General features: G+C 37.6%; 1 protein-coding gene across 1 annotated transcript in view; it reads left to right on the top strand.

Annotated features, from left to right (window-relative positions):
* The window catches only part of LOC103776713 (thyrotropin-releasing hormone-degrading ectoenzyme-like), a gene marked incomplete at its 5' end in the record, with an annotated part of 85,651 nt that extends 73,608 nt beyond the window's left edge, over positions 1 to 12,043 (top strand). Inside the window, 4 exons of the mRNA XM_008944235.1 lie at positions 3,424 to 3,591; positions 4,120 to 4,260; positions 9,504 to 9,585; positions 11,464 to 12,043. Coding sequence (XP_008942483.1) covers positions 3,424 to 3,591; positions 4,120 to 4,260; positions 9,504 to 9,585; positions 11,464 to 11,607 — 535 coding nt within the window. The remainder of the gene's footprint in view (positions 1 to 3,423; positions 3,592 to 4,119; positions 4,261 to 9,503; positions 9,586 to 11,463) is intronic.
* Between the last annotated feature and the right edge of the window lie 817 nt (positions 12,044 to 12,860).

The raw sequence follows: 12,860 nt of genomic DNA on the forward strand, positions 1-12,860 counted from the left end.
TATGTTCTGTAATGTTACTACCTAAATGCTGCTGAAACAATGGTAATTTTATCCCTTTGATTCAGTTAATACAGGGGGCAAATATTCCCCATGTTTATCTAGTGCATTGGAACTGGAGTTTTAGAGCAACATTCTCCATAAAGCTATAAAATTTAAAAATCTGTAGACTGGGGAAATTTCATAGGTAATGATGAAGTACAGGCCCATAATGACTGGAGAAGAGAGAAAGAAAAAATCCCCACAAGAGGAGAAAATTAAATTAGAGGGCTGTCTGTTGAGGCAATAGTTAAAGAGAAACTGCTTTGAAGATATTCACATTTTCATAAACAATTTTAATTTCCACAAGAAGAAACCCCCTGTCTAAAGTCTTGATTACAAGCCTCTCACACAGGAGTAATCACAGGAGTAATTTGTTACTTTTGATAGCCATAAATTTTGTACTTGCTGAAGCTAAGCCCTTCAAAATGAGCATTTGTTTTGATATCTTGGTTTGTAGGGGATGATTTTTTTCCCTGTTCTCCTAATGACTTAGCTGGTAGATAGAGACCTAAAACCTTCCCTAGGACAATTGGTTGGATGATACCAAGTAGAGCTCCTGCAGCAGTGCAAGTATGCTATTACTGATTGGGTGGCAATAGAGTTTTGTTAGCAAGAAGCGTTACAACAGGTAGGCTATGGGCATGGGATCAGTGCCATCTCTTGTCTTAAGTCCTCCCTCCTTCCCAGAGTGTGCAGATAGTCCTGCAGTTACTGGCTGCACTGCTGCTAAAACTGCTAGTGTTGGCACTTAGTTCTTCTGAAAAATGGTGTTGTTGTTTGTGTGTCTAGATACAAAGTCCTTCCTTCACTGAAATAAAGCTTGACTGGATTCAGTTGTTAGTCATATTCAGATGTCATATGATAAGAGAGATTTGAGGTAATGGGTCATTTGGTCCCACTGTCAGGATAGTATCCCTTAGTCCTTTTGGTTTAGTGTATGTTCTTATGACTGCTGACTGTGTATTACATCTCAAATTAAAAGCAAAAAAAAAGACATAAACTGGTAAGGAAGTTGTACTTTAAGGACAAATAACCTAGTATATCAGAAAACCAAGACACAGTCAAAATAATATCACTTTCAGGTTCACTGCAATTTATGTGTATATGGCTGTGTATTTATGTTACTGTAGTTGCTGACCTGAAGTTTTGGGAGAGCTGCAGTTGCAGTTGAAATCATAGAAGTAGCCCAAATCCTACTAATCATGGGTAAATCTGAGGAGTTACTAAGTTTTTTCAGTGCCAAGCTTTTTATGTCATCTGAACATTGAGGGAAATAATCTTAGAAAGTGATAGGAAACATCAAGGGGGAGGAACTGTGAAACCTACATTTTTTTTGAGGCCCCATCTATGTGTTGGTGACATGTAGGAACTGCTTGAGCTATGTGATCATAACCACACCAAGGCTGATTGTCTCACACAGCTCAGGATGGGCATGTTCTCCTGTAGGGATTTGGTGTGGTGGAAGGAGACAAACCAGCAAGATCTCAGACCATGCCAGCATCTGCACTGTAGCACCAATCTACTCTCGCTAGATGGAAGCAATTCATGGCAGAGATGAGACATTGCACCTCTGATTTTGCTTTAGAAGGCAATATTGCTGCTGTGTGCTGCACTGTTAAGTTTCATGTTCCTAGCAACTTTAAAATGGACTACATTTCTCTTACCTACCCCTTCCAGTTTTGCTTTGTAGAGTTTGCTCTGGGTTTGTCTGCATCAAATGCAAAATACCACCAATCAAGGTAGCCCTTTGTGACAGTGTTAGCATAGGACTCTGCTAAAAAATCTCAAAGAAACAGCACTGTCCTGAGACATGTCAGGTCAGCAGAAGTCACATTCACGTAGCTGTTTGCATCTAAACCTGCAGACACACCCTCTGAGCTGATAAATATACTTGTCAGAGAACATGAATAAAGCCTCAATCTCAGGACTTTTTTCTACTCAGAAAAAAAAAAAAACAACAAACAAAACAACAAAAAAGCAGTAGGCATTAATTCCCCAAAGTTCTTCAGTGAGCAGGAGATAAAGCGCACTTTTTCCTCCAGTTTCATCTTAATTTAGATATGTATTCCTTTTATTCTTTTTCTCAAGAAATCATCATAGCTGTTGGGACCATCTAACCCAATAGACAACATTTTATAACCCTTCATAGTCATCAATATATGTTTTCTTTGGTATTGTTTTTGTTTGTTTGTTTGTTTTTTTCTGGAGGATTAATAGATGGAAGTAAAACGACTTCTGTTCTTGACCGCCATAGCCCGGTCTATGGTATAAGACTTCGGTGAGAATATAATTAAAGTATGATGTAACCTTTTCTTTCTGTGTTGTGCAAGTTTTGATATCAAATTTTACAGAATTTCATTGTGCCCCACTGTATTACTGCCCAGATGCTGACAGAAGCTATATGTACTTTTATATTCTCTAAAGAGATCTTGTATATGAAGTCCCAGAGGTGTTTCAGCCCAGCTATTCGTAACTAGAGAACTGTGGTTTCAGATAATTTTTACCAACAAAAAGAGAACATTTTTTCCTGCAAATCAGAAATGTATTTCTCTTGAGAAATGTGAGCTTTATCTGCAGGAATACCCTTTAGCACACAAATACTTCAGCTTCTGTGCATGTATAGGAAACATAAGCAGGGTAGGAAATTGAAAGTCCAGCTTAGTTTTCTTTGGAAGAAAATGCTTTATGCACATTCTATACTAGGTCTGAATTTGGCTTTGAGAAGATTTCATTTAACTGTAGTCTGAGTTTATATTACTTGAGCAGTAATCACATTCACAACCATCCTATGGTATAGCTGGTTTTGTACTGGTATTAATATGAACATAAAAATGAACACATCTTTCTATTTTCTTAACTCCTGAAGACACCATTTTAAAGGAGCAATGTTTCAGCACATCCTTCCTTACTTGTATGCTACTATACGAATATGGAGCACTTTACAGCACAAGCAAGGAGGAGTTTCTGACTGATCAGATCCTGTTCTAAAACCTCAATACTAAGGACAATAAGAGGAGATTTGGCTTAGAGCCCAGCAGCAGAGTGATAAGATCCTGTGCTAATTTGGAGAGCTTATGTTACCTGTCCTGCAGGTTATGTGGCACATCATGTGTTGATGAACTGGATGACCATAACTTACAGTCTCCTGAGAGTGTGACAATGTTATGAAAGACTGGCAAGCATCCATTACTCATTAGAAAATCTATTAAGATGGCTTGGAAGATTTTGGTAGTGGTAAAGGGATGCAAATGTAATTAAATAAAAAATAAGTAACTGTTGCACTTTAATTTTGGAGTCTCACAAGGACAGTGAAGCTTATCCTTTGTTTCCAATTATCAGAAAGCTACTTATTTAACACAATGCCACTACTGTTTTCTTTTGTAGAATCCCACTCAATGTGAGAGACATTGTCTACTGTACAGGAGTTTCACTGATGGATGAAGATGTATGGGAGTTCATCTGGATGAAATTTCATTCTACCACAGCAGTGTCTGAGAAGAAAATATTATTAGAAGCCTTAACTTGCAGTGATGACAGGAACCTGCTCAACAGGTACAAAAATATATATATATCTCTATGTGACTATTATCAATAATCACTTCAACATTTATGGATCATCACTTGGACTTTGGACTAAATGAAAGAACTTTGGTTTTCAAGCACAGGCTTACTGTCATTTAAACAATCATGTTGTTGCATTAATGTGTATGAAAATTGACACTTCACTTCCAAACTTTCCTATGTTCATTGGAAATGCTTGAAATCCTATAGTAATTGTTATTTTTTTTCTTAGAACGTCCTTTATTTAAATGTATTGACCAGCCTTATCTTAATGATTTAATAAAAATGCATGTGTAAAGTTGCACTCAGGCTTTACTGAAATAATTTTCCATCAAGATTGTTCTGATTCATAAATGTGTCTGGTCTTTGGAATCATAGAATTAAATCACTGAACTCACTTGGAGACTTAAACCATTTGGCAGTGATTTTTTCTTCTGAGAATTGTCTGAAGAACTGTTGTGTTGGACAGTGTGTTGGTGAAACTAAACAGCATTTTTTTTTCCGTGATTGTCCCATTAGGCTTTTGAATTTGTCTCTCAACTCAGAAGTTGTCCTGGATCAGGATGCAATTGATGTGATAATCCATGTAGCTCGAAATCCACATGGAAGGGATCTTGCTTGGAAGTTTTTCAGAGAAAAATGGAAAATATTAAATGCTAGGTAAAGATTTAAAGTATAATTTTATTTTTATTTTTTATTTTGATGTAATTTGTGTAAGTAATGTATATACATGTATTCATGTAAGTTCCTGAACCTAGTGCATTTTCTTTTAATCCACAGAGATGTCTCTAAATATGAGATACATACATCTGAGTCATAAATGTATTTATTCATGGATTAACACACACATGCATAGGAAAATTTATCTCTTAGGGATCACGTGTATATATATCTATTACTGTATTGTGTCTGTGCTTATGATAATGAATTCTATCTATATGTCATGTGCTGCAGTTCTACTTTTACACAGATAAGAAAGCAGCAGTTCCCAAAGGAATTTTTCTGATTTTGTCTGATAGAAAAAAACATCTTTTCAAGAACATTATTTAAACTATGGAAGAAAACACCAAATCCTTTTTGAAACATTTCATTTTCAAAAGGATGCTAATACAGTGTCATCCCCTTGCCTTCCACTCTGTGTTTTGGGTGATGGAGGAGCAACATTTTGAATTAAAAATAGATGAACAGGAAGGAGACAAGGCTGTTCCTTGTACATACTTCTGTTTTTGAACAACTGCTACATGCTCCTACTCAGAAGCCCAGTCAACATTTAAAATTTTTTTTTGATGAAGATTTTGATACTAATTCAATGAATGAAAAACTTCTTTAGTTCTTTAGGGGCAGCCTGAGGGTCTGAAAGTTTTCACAGCAGCTCATCTGACACTGACAGAATAGAAGGAACCACAACTCAGATGCAGTTCTAGTTCTTAAAGGCAGATGTCCAAAAACTGACATCCCATACCAGGCTACTCCCATGGTGCTGGCAGAAAAAGTATTGGAGATCTGTTACATTCTAGACTTGTGAGGAGCTATTTAGTGTACCACAGAATATGTGAAATGGTATATTTCAGCTGCTGTATTTAAGCAATTAAATCATAGTGCCTCATGAATATAGGCACTAACTAACTGTAGGTTTCACAGCATCAAAAGAAGAGTCAAGGAAACTCAGAGACTGTGCAACTTTCCTAAAGAGTCAATAAGTTGTTTGTGCTATTTTGGATAACACTTTTTAGTATAGTGGGATTTTAGAATTTCAGCTGGGAAAATAGGTTTGAGCTGGAATTGGTTTTGGAAGTTTATATTGCAGGAGCGTATTTTTTGAAAGCAATTTTCCAAAAGCTTTGAGAGTGATGAAGAGTTTAAAAATCAAGAATCCTCTGCTTCTGCTATGGTTATTCCAGGAACTGGGCTTCTACACAGAAAATGGATGGCAGACCCATTACTATTATGCAGCCCAGTGCAGTTAGTTATGCTCTGGATAGCAAATAGTTTTTCAGGTTCCTCTAGGGATTTATACAGAGTTTAGACATAAATCTGTCAAAATCTGTGTTGCTACAAATACATATGCAGAAGTTGTGTCCTGTCTTTGCAAGTATGTTCATCTGATAACCTAGCTAACACCTGTGATTTTAGACATGGATGAGGCTAAGCACTGTAGACAAATGGACAAGATTTAGAAAACTGTGCCACATGCCAGTATTTTTTTTTTTGTTGTTTAATTTTAAATAGCTTAACCTTACCTAACATCTGAATTTTATTTACCTCACTTGCCTGGAATGAATCACGGTGTTATCTGAGTTCCTAACAATCAGCAGGGCCTCATCAACAACCTGTTACTGTCCATTTTTAATAAGAAAATAATAGAGAGTCTGTCTCTTTGACCGACACTGTTATCTACATTCAGTTTGGTCTCCAAACACAAGTCAGAGCCACCAAAAAGAGTGTAGCAGTTGCATTTTTCTGAAAAGGACATCCAGTTCAGTTTCTGTCAGTCACCAAATGATTCAGTGTCATGAAATGAAATACTTCATGCAGGCTGTAGATATGTGATGTATATTGAAAATAACTTATTTTTGTAATTATATATTAAAATCTTTTAAGGGACACTTTGAGAGGATAGAATTAGTCTTAACACCTTGTGCGTTGATCAGTGATCAGTAAAAAAGTGACGTGATAGAATCCAAAATTAGGCTTCCGATTTAAACTTGCCACACTAGTACATTTTTAAAATACAAGGTTTACTGCAGAATTATACTTCAGGCGCACTCTGTCCCAAGACATCCTTTTCCTACAACTGAAATGTATTATTTAGTTTTATTTACAATCAAAATGCTTTGTATGAAACATTCATTTAATAGGTGATTTCTCAATGCTATTTTTGTATTGAATTTATTATGAAAGGTGTTGACGTTTGAGATAGTCATATGAAACAGCTGAGGGTGATTGAATTATACGATAACACTATTTCCTCTAACTTTAAAACACAACATGTCAAAGTTAGAATGACAACAAAATATTGTTTTCCCTTTATATTTTTACCATATGCTGATATTCACATTGTCCAGAAGACACTGATTGTGTATAAAGTCTTCAGAATCATTTATGTCACATTTACAAAGGAGACTTCGAAACTGAGGTGACTAACAAGTCTTTCAGAAGAAATCTGTGGGACTAAGACTGCTAAAAGTCTGAAAAAGAGAACTGAAAATACTATGCTTGAATTCCTTTCACCTGAGTGTGCCCTGCCTTGGCTCCTAAATAATTTTCATCATATGTGTCTGTGTGTTAAAATTTAATCCAAAAGCTGCCTGTAAGAACATATTCCTTCATTCTCAAGTGCTGAATCATTTGTCAGCATTTGGGAATTTGACAATATTTGGGAAGCCCTTTACATCTGTCCAAGGGAAGTGGACTATGGTGCCTCTCATGTTGTGTTTGCACACAAACACAAAGCCTGTACAAATGTGGGGTGCTGGAGGCTCACATCCCCAGAAGTAAAGGAGCAGAAGGAGAGCCTGTGACTCCAGGATGCTTCCAGGGTGTTCAGAACAAGGTCAGGTCCTGCCTCTGCAGTGCTGTTGTCTTTCCTGTGAAGGGTACAAGGATTGATACTTGCAAGACCAAACACTTTTTCTGTTTATTCTTCTGTTTCACACCTGCAAAATACTATTTTAGGAGGTTGCTTTTCTAGAATTTTTACCAGCAGAAGCCATTTAGAAATTGCTGTGGCTGACTTTTTTACCAAGTTTGTATAATGGTGAGTACTTGGCACAGGTATGCATGAAGGTATCATTTTCAGTGGAGGGAATTGTGCTACTTCTTGTTTGCATTGTGGCTACAGTACGGACTGCAAGAAAAATAGAATCCCTGCAGATGTTTTTATGAGGTCACTTCTGTAAAGTGGATTGGTAACCTTGTCAAAAGACCCCATCAAGAGGAGCTTCCAATTTTCCAAGCAGTCAATTATGAAGCTAAGCTGAGACTGTAATAATAAAGGACTTTGTTAAAAACCCTAAACATGCTTAAAGGACCATGAAATGTATACTTCCCATAGGAGGCGTTTGCCCCTAGATGTCTGTATATGTCAGTGTTACTGAAGTTTTGAAAAAAGAGATGTACTTGCTGAAATATCCATGAGTAATTCAGTTATTAATAGTCAGAGAGTAGGATTTTTGATACCTATAATTGTGTGTTTCCTCTCACACAAGCTCAAGGTAACAAGCAACAAAGTGTACAGCTTCCCTAAAAGAGTCTTCTCAGAGAAAACCCAGTTCTCTTCCCTCTGCCTTTTTCTGTTCCTTTCCATGGAACCTTCACTCTCCCTCCCTCTTTCTGTCACTTTCCCTGTGACTATCCATGCCCCTTTCTCTTTCTTTTTCCCTTTTGAAAGGACTACAGCTTACAGTACCTAAGGATAGTTAATTTCAGATTAATAGAAGCAGAACAGAAAGCTGTGACTATGCTAGTTCATTTCACTTGAAATTTTGAATTTCTTCTCTAATTGAGTTTGTAAAAGTGGAGTATGAACTGAATTGTTGCCCTAGATAAACTTAATTGCAGTAAAGTCTATTGGTATTACTTACACATGTCTGACAGGAGAGCTGGATCCCCTATCTTAAAAACAGTCATGTTCAGATTAGCTAGATACTGCTTTGGGTGCATGTGCAGATAAAGATAAGGATAACAGTTTGTCAAGTGCCTTTTGCTGTGCTGAATGACATGAACAAGTGCCTTGCTTTTGGTTTCCAATGGAACGATATTCTTCATGATAGGGACTTTGAAAAAAGAAAACCAAAACAACCCACAAACTGTTCCAACATGAAATGCAAATTTAGGAGTAGTCTGATTAATCTTATAAGTGATGTAGGTGCCTCATTTTGGGGATTGGAAAAAACTTGTGGAAATGCAAGTGGAACAGCAGAATTCAAATGGCCAGTTTCAAACCAGCTACCTGCAGAAGGTCATTGCTGATGGCTGCTGAATGTCCTACCCTTTAAATATTCCTTGCCCAGGCTTTCAAATTTTCATTCCAGGTTGGTTCTTTGAAGAAGCTACATCATGACCCAGGGGATTATTTTAGCAGTATTATTCTCTATCAGTATTATTCATTTTAATTATCAGGTACTGGAACAAGAAAATTTGATTCAGTTCACTTATCGAGAGGCTGTTTGTAATGTAGATGAGGTGGATGAATACAAAATGCAGAGAAGGCTGCAGCACTAAAAAAAGTCTGTTTAATGGTACAGCTAGAAGAGTTTCGCAAGATGCTTCTCCACAGTTGCTGCTTTGCTTCTTCTTTGGCTCCTTTATTTTGAGCTGTTTGGTGTCATTACATAGAAAGCTGTTTCATTAAGCATGAGGTGTTGTGGGTTGGTCCTCTCCTCTGAAGCGATCAGCTGCAGCTAAGCCCATTCTGACAAGTATCACCTGACTAAAATTCAATGAGGAGGAAATGGGCTGAAGTTGCACGGGGGGGTGGCAGTGTAGATTGCATATCAGGAAGAATTTCTTTACTGAAAGAGTAATCAGGAATTGAAACAGGTTGTTCAGGGAGGTGGTGGAGTCACCATCCCTGGAGGTGTTAAAAAAATGTGTAGGTGTGGTACTTTGGGACATGGTTTAGTGGTCATGGTAGTGTTGATTTGACGGCTGGACTTGGTGATCTTAGAGGTCTTTTCCAACCTTAATGACTCAATTATTCTATGAACTAGCTCAGCCTAGACACAGTCCAGTATTTAGCACAAAACATTGAAATACCAGTGTCCAATTCTCGTGTTATTCTGTTAGATCTCCAGAATCGGCCCTACATCTTCTCCCTTGCTTAAACAGAAGACTACTTTGTAATTTTCAGCTGGCCTGGCACTTGCACTAACTCTTTGTGCGTCTTCCTTTTGCCCTTGCAGGTATGGAGAAGCATTATTTATGAACTCAAAGCTTGTAAGTGGGGTCACAGAATTCCTCAATACTGAAGAAGAACTAAGGGAGGTAATTTTTAAATTACTTTTGGCATGTGAAGCTACATGTGTTGTAAGCATGGAGCAGGGCAGTAGAAAAAAGATGTCAGTTGTCTGGGGACTCTGTCTGCTCAGCTGGAGTCACAGGCCTATGCTGCAGCTGGGCAGTGTGAGGATGAGGAGCAGATTGCAAAGGCACTCAATTGCATAGAGGTGGTGTCAGCAGCTGGGTGGTGCAGGCACTTCTCTGTGTTTGGCTGGATATGTAGGTTTGTTTTTTTTTTCTCTTGATTATTGGTTGAGAAACTAAAGATGAGATCTTCCTATCCACATTAGGTTATGCTGCAGAGGGCAGCTGTAGAAAACCCCAGAGTTGAAAGTAAAAGCTGTTATTGCCTTCTCTGTTTTTCCTTTGCCTACAGTATTTCCATATGAGAAGAGCTGTTAATCTGATATTCTGGCCAAATGACACCCCAGTAATTTGTTCTAAATAATAAGTATTTCTTATTTAGATTGCAAAGATTTCTCATTTTAACTTAACATCTGGCCTGACTGAGGTATTTGTGTGATTGTGTTATATTGTGCTTAGCAGCTGCTTGACATTACCCCAAATGGATCAAATGATTCTTAAGCAGCATAATCACCATTAATTGAACTCTGATTGCACTGTGATATTTTGTTTCCATCCATTTGCATGCACTCAAGTCTAGTGGCCGCAGGAACATAGGGAAGAGCCAGCTGGTTTCCTCAAAGCTACCCTGGTGGGAAGGACAATGCTGGACAGATTTGAGTATCTGCCCTGCACAAGGAAGCCTTCTGTACTCTTTTTTTCCACCTCCATGATATTATTGGCAGGCCCCCTGTTTATAATTCCCCTAAATGAAACTGCCCTAGTAAACTTTTTGGTATAAAAAAGTACAGAGATCAGGTAAAGTCTAATTTTAATAGTTTCCAGGTCCCTATCATATTTTAACTCTGATGGGAATGAGATAGGTGCAGTATCAGCCTTTTCAGTGTTGAGTCCATGCATAAAAAGCTGTTGTTGGAAGTTAGATTTCCATAAGCGAGGTGAAATTGGTGTCACCAGGTAACAAAAGTTTACTAGTTACGAATAAGTGTTGCTAAACCCACCTAATTTTATAAGTCAATATAACCAGCAACCTACTGTGCACACCAGCCTTGCAATTCTCACTTAAAAAGGAGAGTAATTCAAACCACATCAGTGCCATCATCTATAATAATCCAGGTGATAGTGCTATTATTTGAGTATACACAAGAACAGAGTAGGGGCCTTTGATCTTTTTTCAGCAGAATGAAAAGTTTTCTCATAAGGGAAGGAATCTGCTTCAGGCATTCAAAGATCATCAAATAAGTTGCTATTTTGTTATTCTTTTCACACTGTAGCCATCCCTTCTTTTTCTAAACAAGCAACCTCTATTTTATCATCAAAAGGGTTCTGCAAATCAAAATTAAATAAATTTGTTGTGAAGCTTGATAAAACCAAAGGGCATCTGGGCTGCCTTCTGATGATATTTACATATAAACCTGAACTGGAAGCGTTTCCAGTGCTACCAGTTTGGCTTCTTAGGTAGAAATAAAAGTTTAGAGCAGCGCAGCTGTCTCGAGAGTGCAGCAGCTGGGCTGCAGGCTAGAAGGAGGTAATGATATTAATGTGATCTGGCATTGACATGTCAATATCTTCCAGTGCAATTTGAAGCAATTGTATCACATCTAATTGACAGTCTGCTCTCTTATTAAATTTCCAATTAAATCTTTCTACATGATACTACATTTACTACACTACAGTGGTCGTGGAGGTTTGTCCTAAATGCCTGACTTGTTTATGTGCACTGGAAATATTTACTTGCTGTAGTTCCTGCAAATTTAACCTGTTAACTTGTATTTCCAGCTAAAGAACTTTATAAAGAGTTACGAAGGGGGAGCTGCTGCCTCTTTCTCTCGCGCTGTGGAAACAGTGGAAGCCAATGTGAGGTGGCAAAGACTTTACAAGGAAGAACTTTTCCAGTGGCTAAGAAAATCCTTGACACACTAATCTGTCTTTCCAGCCGACCATTTAACATGAAGCTCTGCAAGAGGAGGAGAAGACATTTTAGAAATGTTCAGCACTAAAATCAGGAAGACAAGATCAGAGTGCAGGGATAAGGTTTTTTCTTTTCTTTTTTTTTTTTTTTTTTAAACTGTGGGACTTTTTTTTTTTTACACTGGGCTCCTGTGAAATTGTCAAGAAGCTTTTAAGAAGAGAAGATCATGAATGCTTGTGAAATCCAGCCCTCGGTGTACGCAACCAAACATGATATTAACTGGTGCATGTAAATGTTGAAGAAAAACAAACAAAAAAAACCCTTCACAGACTATTTTGTGCATGCTTGTACTGTCCCTGCCTGTATTCTAGCATGCTTATGTATAACAGCCACATTTTGTATGTGAGTTCCAGTTACATCAAAGATGGGCATTATACAAAGCACAAAGACTGTTTACGACAATCGGCATTGATATGGACGAAAAGAAAGAAGGAAAAGGAAATGAAGGAGGCTTTCAGCTTGAGGCAATATGAGATGTAAAGTCAGCTTTCCTGCTAGCTGCCAATTAGTCCACCACTCTGATTGTCTTTTAATGATTACAAAGTTGCCAGCTTAGTTTTTGAGTTGCCAGTATCTGCAGCCTCCATATTCCCACATTTAAATAAGTGAGAATATATATAGAGAGGAGAAAGAGAAAAGGGCAGGGAGGGGAGGGAGAGAGAGAAAATGAGATGGACATCATCCATACATTATAATCATATAAATTTATTTGCTGCTGATCAGTGGAACAGCATAGTTTTAGCTATGAACATATGCAGGGTTGGAGGGGAACTTTCCATCCATTTATCAGAATCCATGAACCACCTCTTCTCAGCTCTTTTACAAGACAGTGATACTCACAATGGGTCAAATATTATAAATAAACATGAGATTTAAATGGAAATTAGCAAAAAGGGAGAATATCTTGCATGCAAAGACATAAAATTACCCAAGGAGGCTGTCTTGCATGTAGTAGACCAGCCTCTGTAGTGATTTATTATGCTAGACAGGGCAAATTCTCTATGAGGGCAATACTTTTGCAAATATGGAATGTACCATTTATGCCACCTTAGACAAGTGAAATGTTGAGAAAGAGAGGGAGGAGTGTGTGTGTATTTGTACTGGCTAATAATAAGAGTATTGTTTTCTTTCTTTTTCCTTGTATTTCACATGGACTATTGTAGATGAGTGATGCTTTTCTTAATCATATGTTTGTTTCTTTTTT

The sequence above is a fragment of the Merops nubicus genome, unplaced genomic scaffold, assembly GCF_000691845.1.
Source record: "Merops nubicus isolate BGI_N331 unplaced genomic scaffold, ASM69184v1 scaffold5877, whole genome shotgun sequence".
Taxonomy (NCBI): domain Eukaryota; kingdom Metazoa; phylum Chordata; class Aves; order Coraciiformes; family Meropidae; genus Merops; species Merops nubicus.